Source organism: Odontesthes bonariensis, chromosome 17 (genome assembly GCF_027942865.1).
Source record: "Odontesthes bonariensis isolate fOdoBon6 chromosome 17, fOdoBon6.hap1, whole genome shotgun sequence".
In the NCBI taxonomy this organism is placed as follows: Eukaryota; Metazoa; Chordata; class Actinopteri; order Atheriniformes; family Atherinopsidae; genus Odontesthes; species Odontesthes bonariensis.
In genome coordinates, this window is record NC_134522.1 from 2,960,147 (window position 1) to 2,983,753 (window position 23,607).

General features: G+C 39.8%; 1 protein-coding gene across 1 annotated transcript in view; it reads left to right on the forward strand.

Moving 5' to 3' along the window:
* Positions 1-9,913: 9,913 nt before the first annotated feature.
* Positions 9,914-23,607, forward strand: part of gabra2a (gamma-aminobutyric acid type A receptor subunit alpha2a) — a 49,019-nt gene continuing 35,325 nt past the window's right edge. Inside the window, exons 1-4 of the mRNA XM_075448559.1 lie at positions 9,914-10,333; positions 10,437-10,517; positions 15,138-15,250; positions 21,968-22,035. Of these exons, the coding sequence (XP_075304674.1) occupies positions 10,095-10,333; positions 10,437-10,517; positions 15,138-15,250; positions 21,968-22,035 (501 nt within the window). The 5' untranslated portion in view covers positions 9,914-10,094. The remainder of the gene's footprint in view (positions 10,334-10,436; positions 10,518-15,137; positions 15,251-21,967; positions 22,036-23,607) is intronic.

Genomic DNA, 23,607 nt, shown 5'->3' on the forward strand with positions numbered 1-23,607 from the left:
ATTCTGTCATTTAACCCCATAAATATTTAACAAGTAAGCCATGATAACCACATTTTAATGTTGGACTGCACATTTCAGTCTGTTCCAAGATACTTTTATGGGTTACAGACTTTGTGAGACAGAAAAATTCCCCCAGACCTGGTGTATCTGAGCCCTACAGCACCAGCTCAGAGTCCACGATAAGAGATGTTTGAATTCTCTAAATACTAAGGAAAGGAGCTCCAATGCTTCCTTACTGATCTTAATGATCTCTGGGAGCTAACTAGGATTTCTGTGGATAAATACGAGGACAAGAGGGTCGCTTTTTAATCATTTTTCTTTCCTTTTTCAGTCAAATATTCTAGATTATGTCTAATATGATGAACATTTCCACCAGGAATGATGTAACCTCCTTTATCTGGACACCTTTCCCTAAAAAGATTCCACCTGAGATTGAATATATCAGTTTTTCTCCATTCAAAAATCATTCATTTAGAACAACTTTCAGCAGATTACTAAATAAAATGACCGTGATGAGAACCAGCACAGCTGTGTCGCTGTGTTTGGTCTGGTTCACGGTGACGGAGAGTTCTGGGTCAGGGCCACCTCGGCTAAGGTGAATAACAGAATTTATTTCAGCATGACGCAGACATGGAGGCGCCCCGTTTAGCTACACACACAAATGGTTTCAAAGAGCATAAAAGAGTCGTGTTTGCTGCTGTGGTGCCATGGATTTCTGCTGAAAGAGGCTGCAAAGCCCTGACCAGACTACTCTGGTTTTATAACACAGCAGGTGAGTAACGCTGGGTCACTGCCGCCCGATGCATCACTCAATCAGGACGGCCAGAGTCCCTGGCGTGCACAATAAGTGTTAAATCTATTTAAATGACAGAACAGGTACAAGTGTAGTCCTCTAATGGAGCCTGAGGATGGTCTTCAGCTCTCACTGAAGGATTTTTACTGTAAAGCAACTAGAGGTAAGGTTAGAAAGCCTTCATGGTCTGAGCTAAAATACGTTCTTTTTACAAGGCTTACCTTACCTTAGCGTATCTTTGAAGTGCCTTCAGATGACATAGAAGTGAATTAAACATCTCCAACTCAAAATTACTTTTAAAGTTCAAAAACATATGTCATTACGTCATCGTGAAACTAGTGAAACTGGTTATTAGACGATATTTCCAGCAGAGAAATCCTTGTTTTTTCTGGAGATTCATCATGAGAACTATCCAGCTCTGTTGTTCTAAAGTGTATTTATGTGAACATTAGTATCCTCGGCAGGGCTGCGTCTCCTTCACATCAGGATTTAAAGTGGTAAAACGGAGAGTTTGAACACCAGGTAGATGAGGTTCATATGGCCCCACTGAGAGCTGAGTGTGTTTAACAGAAAGAAAAGACTTCCGGGTATCACTGATGCTATTCTCATTTTTTTCCATTTTCTTTTTTTTATTAAAATAAAAAGAACAGAGGGATGTAACAGAAATGTACACGGTATGTTGGGAATCAACATCTGGGTTTCTTTAAACAATTAAATAAAATATTAAATCAAATAAACAGGAGACAGTAGAGCTGTGTATCAGATTATGAGAAAAACTGAAACAAAACAAATAAATCCCAAGAGTTAAAGAAATAAATAAATAAAACAAACAAAAACCAAATCTATCAATTTGTTAACTCCACGAAATCTGGCCGTGACTGTTGTATATAGGAGACCCATTCTGACCACAACTTAATAAATCTGTTCATTTGTAGGTGAAGTGAAAAAGTCATTTTTTCCATTATGTATACTTCATTGACTTTATCCTTCCATTCCTCTATTCACTGATGCTATTCTCATGAAAGTACCAGGACAGCATCTGGTTTCCTCTCTGCTGTTTGCACACAGCGTGGTTCTGTCTGCATAATAAAGTGCTGCAAATATACGCGGTTTAATAAAGTTTTGGTCCATAGTGGGTCGAGCTCACCGTTCAGACTGATAATAAAATGTATATATTACCTTTAATACTGCGGTCTGTTCTTTATCTTTGTCATTTCTCTTCCTGTTTGCTCCTAAAACTCAACACCCTGATAAAATGGATTATTCTCTATCACACAAAAGTTTATGAATGCATTTTGTATCGTGGTTCATGTGGTAAAGTGAACCCTGGAAAACGGTGTAATTAAAGGGGAAGTTCGGGTTTTTTAAACCTAATTTCTGGCATAAAACACGTTCATCTGCTCACCGATAACAGTTTGGTGAAAGTCGGCATCCAGAGGAAGATATTTAGATATTTATAAGTGGAGAGAACAGGGCAGAGACAATACAGCCTCTGAATAAGGTATTATCTGTCTTTATTTCACCAATACCAATAAGACCAATGAATGAATGAAGGCGTACTGTTGCACTGCTGCACATATTTCCTGTTTTCTTCGTGCGACTGGACGCAAACGTAAGTGGATAGAAGAAAACAGTCGAAAGATATTTCGTTAAATTAACACTTAAAGGACTGTTATCACATTAAACAATGACAAATCTGTTAAATCTCTGTGGCCAACAAGGTGTTTGAGTGTTTCAGATCCCGTGTCTAATGGCGCGAATAACCTCGTAGCACCCAAGCATATGAATAATCATTGAAAAAAATCCTTTTGGCTCTTCTTGCATCTTTTTGGGTGGGAATAAACCAACATTTTTTGGAATTTTTGGAATTGGCAATGTTGCATATTTGCAGCTGTGGGCTTTCCTGATTAATTTAGTTCACAAAACCAAGTCATTCTCTGCAGATCGTTTGGCAAAAAAAGGTATAGTGAAGGTTCACCATTAACTGCTGCTACCACAATAAAATGTATATAATAAACCTTTATTGAACATTCTTAATACAAAGTGCGGAACGCAACCATCATAAACTTTCCATTCAACAACAAATCCAACAGATTTCTTTGTTGTGAAAAAGTGAAGCACATATAAAATGCAAAAGATGTCATGTAAATAAATAAATGTGCACATTAAGCTAATAAAAACATGCAAAAAAATAATCATAATAATACAATTAGGAGAGCTGAGCTCCCGTTAGCGCTGTGAAAGGTGAACAAAGCAGAGCAGACCAAACGAGAGCAGAACCAACTGGAACAGACCACCGCAAAGCAGAGTGTAATTCACTGAGCCAAGAAAATGATGCTGGGACAACTGTCGGCACATAAAATGTAATGTAAAAAAATATTACACATGAATGTAAATAATGTATGTAAATTTAAAAAATCAAATAATGTAATGTAAATAAAAATAAAAATATAAATAAAAATATAATATAAATAAAAATATAATGTAAATAAATAAAAAGCTTGTTGCATATCTGCAACTGTGGGTGCTACAAGGTTAAAGTAATAGTATTTACTCAGATTTCCTGAGTTCTACAGAACAAAAAAGAAAGCAGATTCATTTCCTCAACTGGAGTTGTTCCTGATGACTAAAGCACAGGTCATCATTACCACAGGGAAAATGTCACGGATCAGCACAAAAGACCTTTTCTGTGTTTTAAAATTCCTCGTGCACTGTTTATTTCTCCTGCTTTGGTGAGGTCGTCTCTCAAGTTTCTGCCTCACATTCGTCCAAACTGCCGGCTGTGCTTTTAGTGGTGTTCGTGCTCAGGTCGCCGTGACTGTGCCAGTGACTAAGTACGTGCGCTCGATGCCTCAGTGCATGCGTGACCCTCTAAAAGAAGCTTTAGCCTAACAAAGCCAGCAGACGTGCTGCCCACAGTGCGAACAGTCGTCAGCACTAAGAGGAAACGGAGGCTTTATTCTTCCTGGAAAATCGTGCAGAAAGTGGTGAACACCATGGAACTTGGCTGCAGAGACCAAGTCGATACGAAGACAATCGTGAGTCGAGATCGAGACAAGACCAAGACTCTCTGAGGCCAAGAGCATGTGAAGACCAACACCATCTGAGGAACCCCCATTACAGCAAAAAATACAAAAAGAAATGGATCCACACTGACCTGGGAACCAAACCAGCACTCTACAATTAAAGCAATACTATGTAACATTTCTACCTTAAAATAACAGCTTGAAAAAAATTGAATGAGTTTTAATATTACGATTGGCCTGTCTCCTATGCCCTTCGGGGGTCTGAGTTGGAAAAACTGCGCTATGTAACTTTGCTGGAGCAGCCCGGGAGCTGAGCGGAAGTACTTCGACTTGCTTTCTGGCACACCTACCGCAAAAACAAATAGAGCCCTCTCACGCTCCCAGGTACATTTGATTACTCTTACCTTCTCGGTCGACATAGCTTGCACCTTCTGACTCCTCGCCGGTTCGTCAACAAACGTGAAAGTGAAAGCGAAAGGGTGTTGTATTTACGACAGCGTAACCGTACATTACCTCCAAGCCTGTAGGGGGAGCTCCATAGTGGGCTTTTTGAGAAGTTACATTGTATTGCTTTAAGCAGTGCTGTGGCTGTGGACAGATCTTCACTTTCAGATCCGCAAGATTGATTAGAAAGCTGTTAAAAAGCAACATTCATCAGAAAGAAAATCTGTCCTCAGTGACTGGTCTTAAGCTGAAGGGGCAACGCAAAACAAACGCCGACTGACTGTTCCCCGTACGTTGACCACGCCCCCGAGTGGCGTCCTCTAAGCCTCGCGCAGCATCAGCACAGTAAGATTAATGCTGCTACCTTTACATCTGTCTCCTTCCTGCTTGCTTCTGGCATCAGATATCTTTGTGGCGATGTGTCAGAAAGGACATTTCTCTGGTTCTGACTAGGGCTGTAGCGATATACTAATCTCACGATACGATACACGATATTCAGCCAACGATACGATTCAATTCGATACGATTCGATACAAGATATTCAGCCAACAATATGATTCGATACGATACGATACGATACGATATGATACAATATGATACGATATGATACGATATGATACAATTCGATTCGATACACAATATTCAGCCAACGAAACGATTTGATTCAATTTGATACAAGATATTCAGCCAACAATACGATTCTATTCGATGCGATACGATAGGATACGATTGGATACAATTCGATTCGATACACAATATTCAGCCAACGATACGATTCGATACGATACGATTTGATACGATTTGATACAAGATATTCAGCCAACAATACGATTTGATGCGATACGATAGGATACGATTGGATACAATTCGATTTGATGCGCGATATTCAGCCAACGATGCGATTCGATTTGATTTGAAACGATTCGATTCAATTTGATAGACGATATTCAGCCAACGATACGATTCGATTTCGATTCAATTCGAGTTGATACGATTCGATTCAAGATATTCAGCCAACAATACCATTCGATTGGATACGATTCTATTCGATACACAAAATTCAGCCAACGATACGATTCGATTCGATACACGATATTCAGCTAACGATGCGATTCGATGCGATTCGATACAATTCGATTCAATTTGATACCCGATATTCAGCCAACAATACGATTGGATACTTTTAGATTCAATACACGTTATTCAGCCAACGATACGATTGGATACGATTAGATTCAATACACGATATTCAGCCAACGATGCGATTCGATACGATTCGATACGATTCGATACGATTCGATACAATTCGATACGATTCGATACGATTCGATACGATTCGAAATGTTTCGATTCGATTTAATTTGATACACGATATTCAGCCAACAATACGATTGGATAAGATTAGATTCAATACACGATATTCAGCCAACGATGCGATTCGATACAATTCGATACGATTCGATACGATTCGATACGATTGGATACGATTCGATTCGATTTAATTTGATACACGATATTCAGCCAACGATACGATTGGATACGATTCGATTCGATACACGATTTTCAGCCAACAATACGATTGGATACGATTAGATTCAATACACGATATTCAGCCAACGATGCGATACGATTCGATTCGATACGATTCGATACGATTCGATACGATTCGATAAACTTATATCATCTTCTGGGGGGAAAAAAGGGGCAGTGTGATTTGACATGAATCGTCGCTGATTGGACCGGTGGTCCGACATTTGAACCGGAAGGAAAACACCGCCAGACAAAAAGAAACAAACGAACATGTCACAAACGTGAGAGCTGTGCACTTTATATAACATTTTTATCCACTAATTTATCACTGTTTTGTATAATGTGACCCCCTGGCATTGTATTGTATTACCTTAATGTTCTGTGTTTTCACTACTTGTAACGTCTGACTTTTCAATAAAGTTTGCTTTAAAAAAATAATAATCTAATTTAAAATAAATAAATAAATGAAATCGATACTTTATCGGGAAACGAAATATCGATATATATCGCAGTATCGATAAAATTGCTCAGCCCTAGATCTGACCAAACCCAACGAAGCAGATCACAACCACCTAAAACAACCCTGAAGCATGACAGAGGCCTCTTCATTCTGCTGAAAACACACCTGATACACTTAGGAAGGAAGCAACAACCAGCAGCTCAGACAGGAACTCAGGCAATCTGTGTCTCTGTGCGTCCGACAGATGCTTCACATCCTTTTGTGTCACTTTGTGGTCATTTAAATTTGCCCGTGGTCACCTGGTCAGAGGATTTTTCATCATGGACGTCCAACAGTGACGCTGGTCCACAGTAATAAATGAGGCCCAGAATTAAACAATGACCTTGTTATCCTGATTCTTCTCCCATTCTGAATACAGAAACACATTAAAGTAATTTCATTGAGAAAAATGACATTGAAGTAGAACTAAAGATTTATCCATCTTTTCAGACTATCTTGATTTAGTACACACATTTAGACCTTTACATATGTGTGTGTATATATAGATATACGCATTTATTTATTCACATATTTTTCATTTATTTAACTCTTTACCACCATGATTCTTACACAAGCAATGATATTTTGTTTTGTGGTTAAAAACATCTTTTCAATTTTATTTATTATTATTATTATATATATATATATATATATATATATATATATATATATATATATATATATATATATATTTTCCTCTTCCAGTTGTTTATTTATTAATTTTATTTTAATAATTATTATTGCTATTATTATCGTTGCTTTTTTTTTCTTGTATGTACCTTCTTGTTCTATGTTGTTCACAGTTTGTAAATTGACAAAATGTGCAATAAACACATGTTTAAAAAAAAAAGAAAAACAGAAACTCTGGGCTCCCAGAACATACTCTGAGGTAACTTTAAAAGTTAAGTCACTTTCTGTTTCACTCGTTAATGTTGCTTCTGAGGGGCTCACGGGACTTTGACCATCCAGTCTTCATGTGTTGTGTGGACTTGGAGAAGGTTTACGACCGTGTTCCCTGAGGGATTCTGTGTGAGAACCGAGTTCCTTTTGCAGGATATCCGGTCCCTGAATAACAAAGTAAGAGCTGTGTCCTCGTTCTTGGTCCAAAGTGGAGCTGGTTTACTCCACCAGTTCTGATCCTGGTCTCCGATCCTGTTTGTGGTTTTCATGGACAATGTCATGCCCATGGGGTTTCTCCCCATGTTTTTGGTTTTGGTGTTGGTCATGTCTTGGTTTTGTAGTCCATGTTTAGTTTCTAGTTTTGCCATGTTTTAGTTTCCCTTCATTCAGTTCATTAGTTTCACTCACTCCACCTGTGTTTTTCCCCTCTGCTGCACTCACTCTCCAATCACTCCCAGCCCTCTATTTAGGCCCCGTTTACACGATAGGAAGACGCAGATATTTTCCTGCGGTTTGGCCTCTCATTTACACCAAAACCCCGTTTTTTTTATCACAGAAAACGATTATTTCTAAAACCTCCGGCCAAAGTGGAGATTTCTGATAACGCCGGTTATGTGTTGCCGTGTCAACTGGGAGAAACGGCGTTTTAGGTTCTTAAACGTCACATTATGCGCCAGAAAATGCCTAACGTCATGCGAGCGCCTTATGTTTACAGTTTGTTTGGCTGCTGATCAGGATTATCATGGATGATGTTAAAGTTCTACTAATTTTTACGTTTGTGCAAACGATTCTGGCCTTATTGCATTTGCAACAACTGCTCTACATGGAGGAGCAGAAAGGTTTGGCATAGTTATTATGGCGTATTTATGTGGGTTGACGTAAATGACAAGTTTTTTGAAAACGATGTTGTGTGCACGATGTTATTATTGAAAACGGAGGGGGGGAAATATTCATTTCTCTAAATACCCGGCCATGTGTACATGTGGCCTTAGTTTCCAGTCTCCCATGTCACTTGGTCGGATCTTTGCTTGCCTACTTTCCCATGCTACCGCTGTTTCCCATGTTACTCGTCACCACTAAGCTAAGTATTTATTTATCTACGCCATGCCAAGTTCCTTGTTTATTTTGTCACAGTTTGGTTTTTGAATCCGGCTCAGCCGCGCCTTTCGTTTGAACGTTGTTTTTTTTTTTTTTTTTGTATAATAAATCCAGTCTTCCTTTCATAAGTCCGTGTCCTAGCTTCCCCACACCCCCGTGACAGACAAGATCTGGAGCTGCAGTCTGGTTTGGGAACCTCAGGGTTATAGTTCTGCCTTTTTGCAGATGATGTGGTTCTGTTGGAGAAGCTTTCAGATTACTGCTCCATCTTTGTTCCAACAGGATCTGGAGGTGCAGTCGGGGAGAGGAGGGCGTCTGGTTTGGTCACATCTCCGCCTGTTTGCAGATGATGTGGTTCTGTTGGCTTCTTCATGCCATCACCTCCAGCTGCACTACAGCTCCGGTGCATTTTGTAACATCAACAATAATTGTACCCTCTTTAGTTTTGACGGGCCACACAGACATACACTGTAAAGAATTTCTCTATAAAATAACAGTAAAATAGTGGCAGCAGGGTATTTTACTGTTATTTTACAGTGCAACTACTGTTATTTATTTTAACAGTATATTACCATTTTTTTGGATTACAGTACATGACGGAAGGATAACTGTGTTTTAGTTATTTTACAGCACATCTACCGTAATTTATTTAACAGTATAATAACGTATTTTGGATTTGGACATCAATTCATTACAATTACTGTTTTATGCTGTTAAATTACAGTTATCTACTGGTATTGTTAAATGACTGATTTAACTGTTAATTTACATGTGAGGGATGAATATTCAACAGTATTTTACAATCATTGTCAAATACAGTCGGACACTGTTGTAAATCCACCGTAAATATGCAGCAATTAGTTACAGTGTATGGTTAAGGTGGGGAAAACATTATGGTTTGTATTAAAACTAATAAAGCATTGCATCATCCATTTCCTGGATACATCAGACAAGCCCCTTCACTGTCCATTTTTAAAACTCGTCTTAAAACCCATTTTTATTCCCTGGCACTCTGTTTCTGTTATTGTTTATTATTGTTTTTACATTGTTGTTGTGTTTTATGCCTTATACTTCGTGTTGTTATTCATGTACAGCACTTTATTTATAAATAAAGTAGAGTTGATAGCCCTGGGAAACGTTACTTGGCAAGTCATTTTGTTTCACCAGTTTTCATTGTGGTGAGACTGAGCCACCCTGTTTTATTCTGATCATTCTGGGTGGAGCTGGGGCTGTTCAGTTGGTTGCAGTTCGCAGTTTGCACCGCTAGATGTCGCCACTAGTCACAGACTGAACCTTTAACTGAAACTGTTTAGTCAGAAAGCTGCACAGTTCGTGGGTTAAGTTCAACTCTTTGTGTCATTGTTCAGTTTCTGGTGGGAAAGTATGTTTTGTAAATAAAATATGACCGAAGCAGGAGCCTCAAATCCACTGAGCAACAAAGGGAGCCAGCCGTGTTTTTTTTAAGGTGGAATGTGTTTTTGCATGTTACGATTTAAAGTTCTGAAACAGTCAAACACCTTAAATATAAAAATGCCCACTTTGCCCCTTCAGTTTGGTTGTGCCGAGGCTTTTTCTGCTTTTACAACCGTGTGCGTGTTGCGCTCCCACACTTGGAGAGGACGCGGCGGCGCGTGCACACCTGTGGTCGGAGTCAGCTGACGCGCGCTTGTTTTTTATATATCATCTTCTCTCCTCCTCATCATCATCACTCCAAATAAAACTGAGCGCCGCTGGTTCCACATTCCACAGGCTGAATTATTCAACTCCAGCGGCTGACATTGATCGCGCGCAGTCGTGCGCGCGGATGAGCAGCGCAGCTTGTGAGCAGGAGCCGCACGCGGAGCCCTCCGCCTCCTCAGCGGGGTGCCGCTCTCAGCTTCAGCTTCGTCTCGCTGGGGGAAGAGTGTGCCAGCATGGACGGACAGTGCCCGCCGCAGTGACCGCCTCCATCGCTCTGATTCCGGCCGCAGACTCTCTCCTCCGCGGCGGCCAGGCAGCGCTCCGTCTCTCTTGGCAACAGCGGAATCACCTGTCGGGTTCCAGGTAGGCAGAGTCCGTTTGGAGCCCCGCACACGCGGAACACAAAGCGGGGTGTCGGGTGGATGTAAAGATGCGCGTTTCCGTGCTTTACCGTCTTTATTTTCAGGCTTCAGACCATGGAAGGACGCCGGAGCTCGCGTGCTGCCCTGCCCGTGCTGGTCTGCTTCATCGCGCTGTGGCACACGCGGTGAGTTTGTTTCTCCATCAGTGTTTCTGTTTAAAAAAAAGAAAGAAAGATCCTTTAATATATCCCTCCAGGTTCCTGCTCGTGTTCTTCCAGCGTTGTGATGTGTTCCAGATGATTTCCTGACGGCGCATCTGTGCGCTCAGAGCGAGTGTTTCCCGGAGAAACACGCACCTTTCACACCATTCATCTCCTTAGAGCCAAAGCATCCTGATAAACCTCAACTTTCACAATCTGTTTCGACCAGAATTCATAAAACATAAAAAGATAATGTGTCTAAAAGTGAATACTGAACTGGAATCCTGACAATTTGAGTTTTAACGCCACAAAAAAAAAAAAAAAAAAAAAAAAAAGCGCTCGTATCTGGGTAAAAAACCTGTTTGTCTGACAGAAGATGCTGTTTGAAAGTGTTCAGAGGAGCGCTGTACATTACCATTCAGATGATCAGCGGGTAAAACGGGCTGTAAATAGTTGCCCTTTCAGCAGGTGAAATGTCAGTGGGTGCAGGACGTGTCACATTACATTTTCAGTCAGAGCAAACAGACAGTCCGCATCAGTTTAACTGTGCAAACTCTTCATTAGACCTCTGACATTTGGCTCATGGCGGCTTCTCCGGTTTCCAAAGCAGTTTGTTTATCCATTGTATTATCTTTCAGCTGAATTTATTTTGCCAACATAAAGTGGAAATCATTACAAGAACGTCTCGATCCAGCCCTCGTTTCTTTAAAGTGGTCCTGATCAATAGTTCTCCAGGCTTTCCGAAGAATCTGTTCTCATTTCTTTAGCTGCATCTGTGAAAAACAGCTTCATAGTTTCAGCTTTTTTGTACATTTACGTTAAAACTGCTTTCAGTTACCAAAAGATTCAAATTAATATAAGAAATTCAGTTTAAAAAAAATCCTAATCCCAAAATAATGAATGTTATCACGTCTAAAAGTAGAAAAGTAGGAAAAAAACAGACAATAATACGAATTATATGTTATTCAACATCAAGAAAAAGTAAATAAGATTCAATTTAAAGCTTAAAAAAGGAATATAAGATATAATCTAATGACTAATTATGGAACAATTCATATAAATGAAATGATTAAACTGTTTTATGCCACCAGAAATGAATAATCTAGAAGCTCTTTGTGGGTTTTAGACTGGAATTAAGATTTGTTCCCATTTCTTTTAGCCTGGCGACGCCATCCTACGTACTTCCGCCCAAAGATTTTGGCTCCGCACATAGTCTGGCCCAATCCCCCTACCTCGGTTCGCTCAGTGTTTTGCCAATCAGCAAACAGTTGCGAGTGGTGACGCAGAACTCACGCGCGGAGTCCATTGTAGTCCATATAACTGTAGTTCAACCGCAGCGGAAATAAACATGGCGACGGAAGAACGCTAGAAGCTATCCATGAAGTTGTCTCAACTCTGGAGATCATTACACAATTAAAACGAGAGCAAGAGGAAAATGCCCGGTGGGCCGGTCCACATCTGGGCCGGTGGCCTCCGATTTTTTATTTTATTTTTTTTAAATATACGATTTTTAAATGTATTTATCTAGTCTACATTTGCTAGCAGCCCGTTAATGGCCATGTGGCTCGTAATGTATTGTATACATTTTTTTGGGGGGGGGGTGCGCACAGACCTTGCCTCTTCAGGACAAGTTCAGAAGCAGGTGCGTGTTACGATTGCGCCCCCTGCCCCCATCCCTCAAGTGGATCTGTCCATACCGCCATTACAGGATCTCCACGGATCCTTAAAGCAGGGCTCAGTAATACGGGGTTTGTTTACCATGCAATACACCCCCCAAAGCTGTAGGGGGAGCTCCGTAGAAAATAGGCGACAGTCTAGCCAGACTGTCGTAAACCCACCAGAGGCAATTTACGGTTTATTTGTCCTGGGTCCGCATGAGAAAGTGAACACAGTCACACACACACCTAAATAGGAATAATAACAGTCCTAAAAAGATCATTCTGGAAGCGATCGTAACATAGCCTAATTTCATTACACCAAGACCTACTACTTGGCGCAGGAAGACTGTGTATTTGTACAAATGTAGTTCTACAAAAGTCCTTATAGCAACATCCACTGAAAGAAACACGAACGGACATGTCTAGTCCTAGTGCCGCTTCAGAAACAGAGAATACACACCCTGATGAAGGCCTTAGAGCCGATACGCGTTGGTGATTTTTAATGTACTAGCCCACTGAATAAAGATTGTTTTGGACTTTTTAAATCAACTGAAGTGCCTGGACCAAGGATTTTTTCCTCTCTTTTTGTTGAACAGAGAATTGTGATTTTAGATATAGTTCGTGAGGCAGGAACGATACATAACAGTATGTTCACCTTTACAGTTACAACTCAAATACCTTCAACTCCAGCAAGCCGCATTCAAAATTATTGTAATGAAAACGACAAGTTCTACACCGACATCACTGCTAACCTGCACACGGCAACTGCTCAACATTTGTTTATATACTAGCAGCTACATCCACTGATGAAAACGGTGGTTAGCTCAATGGCTGCTAACCAAACATCGTTTTCACAAGTTGGAAAATGTAACGATTTTAGCCGTAACCGCATTCAATTTAGCCGTGGACAGCTAATGGAGAGGGGGTGTGTCTCTCAGGCTACCTGGCTCGGCTCAGAGCCCTTTACGACCTGCCGTGAAGCAGTAGTTCTCGGCTCTCGTGTGTCGCGAGACTTCCAGAGCTAAACAAAGCACGCGGCGCCACAGGCAAAGTTGCAAGCGCTGTTTCGGGCTAGGGCCACCAGATGGAGATGGAAATGTCACCGTTTTCATCAGAACGGGTCAGCCAAGCAATCTGATGATTGCCAAGCAATTTTATGACCATGAAAAAGTTGCATAGCATGTCTTTAAAAAGTATTAAATAAAAAATATGTTTTTTAAGGTCTTAAAATGTCTTAAATTTCGCCGATTTTCGAAGAGTTGCATTAAATTTCATCTGGGCGGAATGAAAGAAAGATATGTCTGGAGAGACAATTTTCTATCGCTCTGTGACGTTCGAGCTTTTGTGTGTGTGCCAGTACTTCCGGTGAAAACTTCCGGTGATTTGACAGCTAGCTCGTCAGGTTAGGGCCAGTGGCCGTAAACAAAGGTTAACTTATAGCCGAGAAGAAAGATGATAATATAACGTAGCTAAAAAGACTAGCTTTCTTCAGTAGCCTAATGCTTACCGATTTAGCAAGCCTAGCAGCCTCGTTGCTAATGCTAGCCGGCGCCATAACGTAACCAACCATACCCGCATCCAAAGAATAGCTTTGGGATGTCCTTCAAGAAGCCTGCAGAACTATTCCTGAAGACTCCTTAAAGAAAGGACAGAAAGCTCGTCTCAGAGGGTTCAGGCTGTGCTGGAGGAGAAAGGAGCTCAGAGCAGATATTCACTTTAAAGCTGCTCAGAACTGAACTAACTCTGGTTCTGCCTCAGATTCTGGGTTTATGTTCATGTTGGAACATGTTTCAGTGACTCTCTGCAGCTGTTACCATGGAAACATCTGCAGATATTCACTTTAAAGCTGCTCAGAACTGAACTAACTCTGGTTCTGCCTCAGATTCTGGGTTTATGTTCATGTTGGAACATGTTTCAGTGTTTGATTTGTCATTAAATTATATCTTTAAGTGCACGCTTCATACATCCAATCCTTCATTTTCTCAGTAAAAATGTTCAATGTTTAAAAAAAAAAAAGGGGTGTATTTAGTTTAGTTTTCAGTTTGACACCTCAGTCATGTGTCCCGTTGTCTTAGTTTAAATATTTATTATGGCTGCGCAACGATTAAAATGTTTAATCTAATTAATCACATGATTTCCCTGATTAATCACGATTAATCGCATTTGTACGCAGAATCCAAAAATGAATCCAAAAGTAGCGTATAGCTTTTAGCATTTAGCTTTATTTTAAATGTGCTGCCATATGAATGAAAGTGCCATAACATTTGTTGTGCAGACACACTTTTAACATCAGCATCTTTCTGTAGTTTTTATGTAGAAGCCTCGCTCCACTGTCTGTTTCCTTGAATGACTTGCTGCTATCAGTTGTGTGTTTTGCCTTTAAGTGATATTTTAGACTGGAACTACTACGCTGAGAAGACAATTCAACTTGGCAGAGTTTACAGATGACTTTGGTTCTGTCGACTCCGCCGTCTGGAAGAACTTTAACATGAAAATGGCCGAGTAAAAGTTCCGTACCCTTCACCATGTTTGGTGGATCCGCCGATTACTTTCTTTTCCTGTTCCACAGCAGACAGCAGCAGACTTTTACAAAATAAAAGCCTGTGAGCAACAGACTTTTACAAAATAAAAGCCTGTGAGCAACAGACTTTTACAAAATAAATAAATAATAATTAAGAATAAATAAATAAATAAATGGCGTTAATACATTTTTAAAAATTTAAATAATTAGCGAGTTAACGCAGTAATAACGAGTTAACTCGCCCAGCCCTCATATTTATATGTATTAAATGTGGACCATCGCTTGATTTACAACATAAAACTGCTGTTAGATAAAAGGGAAATTACTTTTTAAGTGGAGATTAGTAGAAAGTGTTCTTATTGGTAGTTAAAGCCTGTTTTCCAGGCCTCTGTCCTCTTTCTAATCGCATGTTTGTGGTTTATTTAGCTCAATGGCAGTTTCAAACTCAACGCAGAACTCCAAAGACATCGCGACGTTCACCAAGATCCTGGACAGTCTTCTGGATGGATACGACAACAGGCTGAGGCCGGGTCTGGGAGGTAAGACGAGGATCTGTGCACTTTCATTCAGCTGGGAGGGAACCAAAAAGGGGAAATCTAAGCAGCAGAGGCAGAAAAGTGAGGTTAAAAAGTAAAAGCAGGAAGTTTCCACCTGGTCCCAGATCCCACAGCGGACCTCAGAGGTGTGGAGGAGTTCTGGCAGAACAACGGGGACCGGCCCAGTATGTGTTACAAATGCAATTTTCTTTGGAAATCAACCAAAAATCTCAAATATTGACTGAATTCTTGGTAAAAATAAGTATTTATGTGACTATATTTGTCCTGCTGCAGATGCTGGATGAGAAGAGGTGTCACATTAATTATGGTTAACAAGGATGGCTCAAAGCGCGCCCAGGGCAGCAGTGACTTAAACAGCTGCTCGGGGGCCTTTCAGCCACCAAAGGGCCCCCCCACGTGATGCATATTTATAGGTGACACATTTAGCTCTTTTTGATTCAATTTTCTGACTTTGGACAAAAAACCCGTTGGTTTAAAGGAATAGTTCGCCTCTTTTGACATGAAGCTGTATGACATCCCATATCAGCAACATCATTTATGAACATCTTCTTACCCCCTGCTGCGTCCTGTGAGCAGAGTTCCAGCCTCGTTTTGGTGTTGATGAAGGTAGTCCGGCTAGTTGGCTGGGGTTTAAAAAATAAAGCGCTTTGCTTCTCAAAACAATATGCGTTAAAGGTAGGGTAGGGGATCTTTTTCTGGAGCATTTTTTTACATATTGCTTGAAATACTCTTCACACCCCCATTGCAACCAATTAATTAAAAGTTTTGACACAAAAATTAAAAGTTTTAGTGGCCTCTAGAACGAAAAATCCAGGAAAAACAGTATCCAATCATTGTGAACGGACCGTTCACAATGATTGGATACTGATGCCGTCTATCAAACTGCAATCTGCTCCTCCCTCCCCCTCCTTCCCCCTGTGCACGTACCCTGCTCCGTGAACGAATTACGCGTCCACCTAGCATTATTAAACGTATAGTTAGCATATACTAAATACTAAATACTAAATACGGCAACGATCGATGCTTGCTGTCAGAACAGCGCTCGTGCACCTTCGTGCTCGTGCACGTTCATGTACTCTAGAGGCGTGCCTTCGGCGGGAAAGTGAAGAAAAGGGTTGGGACTTTTGACCTGTGTATTTTCAAAATGCAGCTTCGCTGGACTCAAAATCCAGGATCTCCTACCCTACCTTTAATCTGACTAAGAATTGGATCGGATCGGATTCAGACCCCGAGATAACTGGGTTGAAAGTCACATGATGGGAAATAACGTCGGGGGAAATAAAAAGAAACGACTACATAAAAAAAAAAAGGATGAAATGTGAGAAGAAGTGGCTGAAATTAAACCAAAATCTGATGGTGCATGTCAGGATTTTCTGTCATTCAAAGGGAAAACCTGAAGAAATACTTCACATAGGATTTTATTAACAGCTGTTCAGCGAGGGATTACCCTCTACAGCAGGGGTATTCAATTAAAAGTTACTGAGGTCCAGTTATTAAATTTTGTCCAAGTAGAAGGTCCGAACCGAAGTCCAGCTTGTGTCGTATAGCCTCAACCTAACCGTGGCGTGGCTTTTCCTAAACCTAACAAAAATGCTGAAGAGCCTCAACATAACCAAGAGGTTTAATTGGCTAAAGCTAACCCAGAACTGTAAGTGACTAAATCTAACCAGGACATTGTCTCTCCTAAACCTAACAGAAGGATTTAAGTGCCTAAACATAACTGAGAGGTTTAACTGTCAGAGCCTGACCACGGATTGTAAGTGAATAAACCTAACCAGGGCTTTGTGTTATTTAAACACAACATAACGGCTTAAATGCCTTAACGTAACCAACAGGTTTAACTGCGTAAATCTGAGAAATATTTTGTGCCGGTTGAACATAATCAGGAGGTTTAACCGCCTACTATTGTGTTGCCCAAACCTAACCGAGTGAAAAGAAGTCTGAATCTTTATGTTGACGTCTGCTGTTTGTGTCACATTTGCATCACAAAGTGGTTCTCCAGGAAAAAGTCAGACCTCACAATCGCTTGGCCCTATTTTCTCTCCCTTCGTATCACTGCCTGCTGTGCAGACCGAGCAGCAAACACCGGAACAGGCGCGGCTGTCGGCAGGCGTCTTTCCTTTCCTTTCCTTTTGTTTCCTTTTGTTTCCTTTCCTTTTGGATTCTGCTTACAAATGCGATTAATCAGGGAAATCATGTGATTAATTAAAGATTTTAATCATTGCCCAGCCCTCATTTTTATGTATTCCAGTCAAAATGAATCTGCTGTTTTCTGCTATTTAGTTAGTTGGGCAAAAATGAGAAAATGCTTCGAACTGATCCTGAGAGCTGGAATAAGGGCCACGACACATTTCACCTCTCATCCCGAAGGCTTCTTCCCTTCCAAACCAGCTGGCGGGGAACATCAGCAACTCCAGCCGAGCATCGGCCCGTGTGATGCGCAGACTTCAGCCTCGCCGTCTGGGGAAAACCTCATTTCTGTAGACGAGTGCACTTGTAATGCAGTGCAAATGGATTCCAGTTTTATTTCTGTCATTTTCAGTCCTGAGATGAGTCACAGAGACCCTGAAAAGACGAATCTTTTTACATGAAAGAGCACGAAATCAAAATGGAGGTCGCGCTGATCTGGCTGCTTTATATTTATTAATGAAAAAGTGGCTTCCGTATGTTTCAAGAACATCGAAATGCTTCAAATCATTATCAACCTTTACTGAGAGGTACTTCAGCATCATCTGCCAGTGTGCTGAAAAGGGAAAATAAGGCTGCCTCCGTGCATCATGCGTAAAATCTCATTTTCTTGGTGACCTCTATTGTGCAGCCAACAGTAAACCCTCATCCAGCCTTCCTGCTGCTTTGATGTTGGGCCCAACTAAGAGAAACCATCCAGGCCGAACCCGCCCAACCATCTCACTGATGGAATTCCACCTCTTCATGGTCTTCTGTTTTTCCCACGCACCCTCGGGCTGTGCGATACTGTAAAATTTGTTATCGATCCAATTCAAGGCCAGTTTTGCCGATACTTTTTACCACTACCATCTACTTTTGTGTAGGGGAGAGGAATGTATCATAATTTATTAAGTGAATGCATCATCAATATGAAAATTTGAATGAAAACTTGAATTTTCATGATTATATTAGCCCTCCTGTTGTTAAAGTGAGCCACCACCATGTTTAGCTGTAGAAAAAATACCTTAAACTATCTTTTTTCCAACTTGAAATGTTATGACTTTTCCTAAAGGGACCCCATCATTAGAAAAAGTCACACTTTATTTTTGTTTATGTTTCCATGTGGGCTGTACACCACTAGGGTACAAAGATTGTCTTTTGGGTCATTTTTGACCCGTGAATTATAAAAACATTTAAACACCAGAAAAGAGTTCACTGTTTTTTTCCCTTTCAATATAATTAATTCAGAAGTAATTACTTCACATTTATATTATAGCAATAATAAACCTTTATTATGTAAAAGAAAACTGAGAAAACAAGAAAACTGTTGGTTCAACTGACAGTTGGTTTGTGGTAAAAAAAACATGATAAAAAATGTATTGAATTGAGTTGAATAGATAAATAACAGGTGGTTTCATCATGCAAAATAGATTTTGGATTTAAAATTCAATTAAGTTGCTTTATTTTGGGGCTTTGGTAGGGCGGGTCATTTTTGAGGGGAGTAAACACGATGTTAAGACCGCACAAAGGGTTAATTAAATATGTAAGTTTTCCTTTAATTATTCATGTTTATGATGATAATTAAACAGAAAAAAGTTTTCAGGCAAAGAAAAATACTTTTATTGAGGAACTCAGAAATGTTTATAGAAAAATTAAAACTTAAATTTCCCTTTTGGGGTGATAATCTGCATTTGCAATTAACAAACTCAAGATTTTTTTTAAAATTTGAAATGTACTGAGTAAGTTGTGCAAATAAAGTGCATGTTTTTATGTTGGGGCGTGGACGGGGAGGAGTCGGGCGCTCCGACATGTGCGCTCAATTCCACGTTGATTGGGATGAACAAAGGAAATTTGCTTGGATTCATACATCCGGATATTTTTGTGCGTTGGAGGGCATTTGGGTTTGAGCGTTCGTCATGTTTCAGTAGGAAATCCACTCAAGTCTTTGTACATGAGGCCCCTGGAGTTGTACAGAAGAGAAACTGAAACTTAAGTATCGATCTATACCCAATACCAACGTTAGTGTCGATACTATCCATATTTTAAATCGATCCGCCCGGCCCTAATGCACACGCCTGAGTTTAGAGCCCGATAAAAGAGTTTCAGGTTTAAGGCGCACGTCTTCCATCGGCTGAAAATGACACGAAATGTTTAACCGCAGGCTGAATTCTCCCCAAACGTGCAGTTTCCAGAGAGCTTTGTTCACATAAAGGCTGACAGGAGCATAAAGACTTCTGACAGTCTCTCACAGAAGTGCAAAGCAGGAACAAAAGTCTCCTCACCCGTCACATAAAGGCCTCATTTCCCTCCAAACATAACAAAACGCGCTGCTTTGCCACATCACTGGCAGCGCTGTCATTTTCTGCTTCAAATATGAGATTTTCTTTGATTTCCTGAGCTGGTTTTTAGCCACTGAATGACTGCAGATCCCTGACAGAAGCCTGTTGGTATAACTGCAGGACAACACACACACATATGAACAAACAGAGCAGGTTTTAGTCTCGACTTTAAGTCACTTTGTAAAGGAGACCCAAGGTTAAAGGAGACAAATTATCCCTTCTTCCTGTTCCTGGGAACAGATATCAGGATGTAAAACTCCCCAAAAACACACAACCCTGGTATTTATTCAGTTCAGTGAAGGTGACGTACACCAGCTTCTAAGGAGTTACTGCTGTTATTTTCTCCTTTAGCAGCAGCTAACGCTAACAGCTTAGCTAATGAAGGTGCCGTACACCAGCTTCTAAGCAGTTACTGCTGTTATTTTCTCCTTTAGCAGCAGCTAACGCTAACAGCTTAGCTAATGAAGATGACGTACACCAGCTTCTTAGGAGTTATTGCTGTTATTTTCTCCTTTAGCAGCAGCTAACGCTAACAGCTTAGCTAATGAAGGTGCCGTACACCAGCTTCTAAGCAGTTACTGCTGTTATTTTCTCCTTTAGCAGCAGCTAACGCTAACAGCTTGGCTAATGAAGGTCCCGTACACCAGCTTCTAAGCAGTTACTGCTGTTATTTTCTCCTTTAGCAGCAGCTAACGCTAACAGCTTAGCTAATGAAGATGACGTACACCAGCTTCTTAGGAGTTATTGCTGTTATTTTCTCCTTTAGCAGCAGCTAACGCTAACAGCTTAGCTAATGAAGATGACGTACACCAGCTTCTTAGGAGTTATTGCTGTTATTTTCTCCTTTAGCAGCAGCTAACGCTAACAGCTTAGCTAATGAAGATGATGTACACCAGCTTCTAAGCAGTTATTGCTGTTATTTTCTCCTTTAGCAGCAGCTAACGCTAACAGCGTAGCTAATGAAGGTGACGTACACCAGCTTCTAAGGAGTTATAAGATGAACATTATTGTTCCCACATAACTTTGTTGCACAAACAGACTGTTAACAGAGAGGCGTCAAAATAGGGCAAACATGGAGAGCCACTGTTCTTAAAGGGACAGTTCGCCTCTTTTGACATGAAGCTGTATGACATCCCATATTAGCAACATAATTTATGAACATTTTCTTACCCCCTGCTGCGTCCTGTGAGCAGAGTTCCGACTTGGCTGTAAATGCAGGAGTTTTTAAAATTTTTTTATTTTGAAATACGTGCTTTTATGTTGAAACAAGTAAAGCAGGAAGTAGTGCCGGTTAGTTCGGTGAGCGTCACACCTGTAGCGGTGATGTTACCTGCTAGTTTATCTTTATTTTATTCCTCCATGCTTCGTGGTGTTTGCTGTAACTGTGTGAATGTGATGCATTCAACAGACTTTTACAATAATAAAACCTGCGTTAATGCGCGATAAAATATGTATCGACGTTAAATAATTAACGAGCTAACGTGATAATAACGAGTTAACTCGCCCAGCCAAATGAAAAACCAAAGAACTAAAGAAAATCCATAAACCACGACACACGGGTCCAGTTTTCAGTCGTTTTTGTGCCTTTTTTTACTCTTTGAAGTGACTCTTTGCGACTGTAAAGTCTAATTTAAGCTAAACGTTGGTGGATAAAGAGTCTCATGTCATCCATCTTAAGGTTTTGTTTGATAAAGGTGGCGACCTGCACGCTGCGGCATGATGCCTCCATGCAGAGGTAGTGCTCAGAGCTTCATTTATGTTCGCCGTTTCCTCATAAGATGGAGCGCGGCGGCTCTTCATTCACACCTCAGCGGCTTTAAAGCCAGAGACGTGTTGAAGTGGACGAATCGCGTCCCAAACGGGAGCTGCAGACGGAGGGAAACATCACGACCAACGCTCAACGGGACCCACGAGAAACTCAAATGGGTTGAAAATAAAACCACATTAATGTGTCTGACTGATAAAGCTTTTTCAGAGCTGAGCACTAAATCACACCTATGTGACGAGTAAAGACGTATTTAATAAGAGAAACTCCATGTGGAGAAGACAGGAGCGCAGACAGACGTGACATCATACGTCAGATAGAAGATAAATACAACCCGGATCGATTAACGGCTCCCTGGAGTGTCCGACCTCCAGATGTTTCTCTAAAAGCGGCTCCCTGATTGTTTGTTCTCGTGTTTTTCCCTCACAGACCGAGTCACAGAAGTGAAGACGGACATCTACGTGACGAGTTTCGGGCCGGTGTCGGACACAGATATGGCAAGTCTTCCACACACATTCATTCTCCTGTTCATGTGCACCTGAAACCCCAGAGAGGCTCTGCAGATGTGACCCGTCAACAGATGTTTTTGCAGACTGATTAGAAACTGCGACCCAGTTCCAGATGTTCAGCTCCAGAGTTCAATGCGATACGTCCATCTCTTTTCATGTAAAAACACATAAAAACACGAAAAAACACACGAAAAATTAAAACACGTAAAAACACGTACAAACACATACAAACACATGAAAACGGAAAAACACATGAAAAATTAAAATACATGAAAACACGTTAAAACACGCAAAAACATGAAAAATAAAAATACGTAAAAACACATAAAAACATAAAAACACATGAAAACACATAAAAACACGTAAAAACACACGAAAAATTAAAACACGTAAAAACACGTACAAACACATGAAAACGGAAAAACACATGAAAAATTAAAATACATGAAAACACGTTAAAACACGCAAAAACATGAAAAATAAAAATACGTAAAAACACATAAAAACATAAAAACACATAAAAACATAAAAACCCATAAAAACACATGAAAACACATAAAAACACGTAAAAACACACGAAAAATTAAAACACGTAAAAACACATACAAACACATGAAAACGGAAAAACACATGAAAAATTAAAATACATGAAAACACGTTAAAACACGCAAAAACATGAAAAATAAAAATACGTAAAAACACATAAAAACACATGAAAACACATAAAAACACGTAAAAACACACGAAAAATTAAAACACGTAAAAACACATACAAACACATGAAAACGGAAAAACACATGAAAAATTAAAATACATGAAAACACGTTAAAACACGCAAAAACATGAAAAATAAAAATACGTAAAAACACATAAAAACACATGAAAACACATAAAAACACGTAAAAACACACGAAAAATTAAAACACGTAAAAACACATACAAACACACGAAAACGGAAAAACACATGAAAAATTAAAATACATGAAAACATGTTAAAACATAAAAACACGTAAAAACGTAAAAACACGTAAAAACACATGAAAACACGCAAAAACATGAAAAATAAAAATACGTAAAAACACATAAAAACATAAAAACACATAAAAACATAAAAACCCATAAAAACACATGAAAACACATAAAAACACGTAAAAACACACGAAAAATTAAAACACGTAAAAACACATACAAACACATGAAAACGGAAAAACACATGAAAAATTAAAATACATGAAAACACGTTAAAACACGCAAAAACATGAAAAATAAAAATACGTAAAAACACATAAAAACACATGAAAACACATAAAAACACGTAAAAACACACGAAAAATTAAAACACGTAAAAACACATACAAACACACGAAAACGGAAAAACACATGAAAAATTAAAATACATGAAAACATGTTAAAACATAAAAACACGTAAAAACGTAAAAACACGTAAAAACACATGAAAACACGCAAAAACATGAAAAATAAAAATACGTAAAAACACATAAAAACACATAAAAACACATGAAAACACAGTTCCAGATGTTCAGCTCCAGAGTTCAGGCA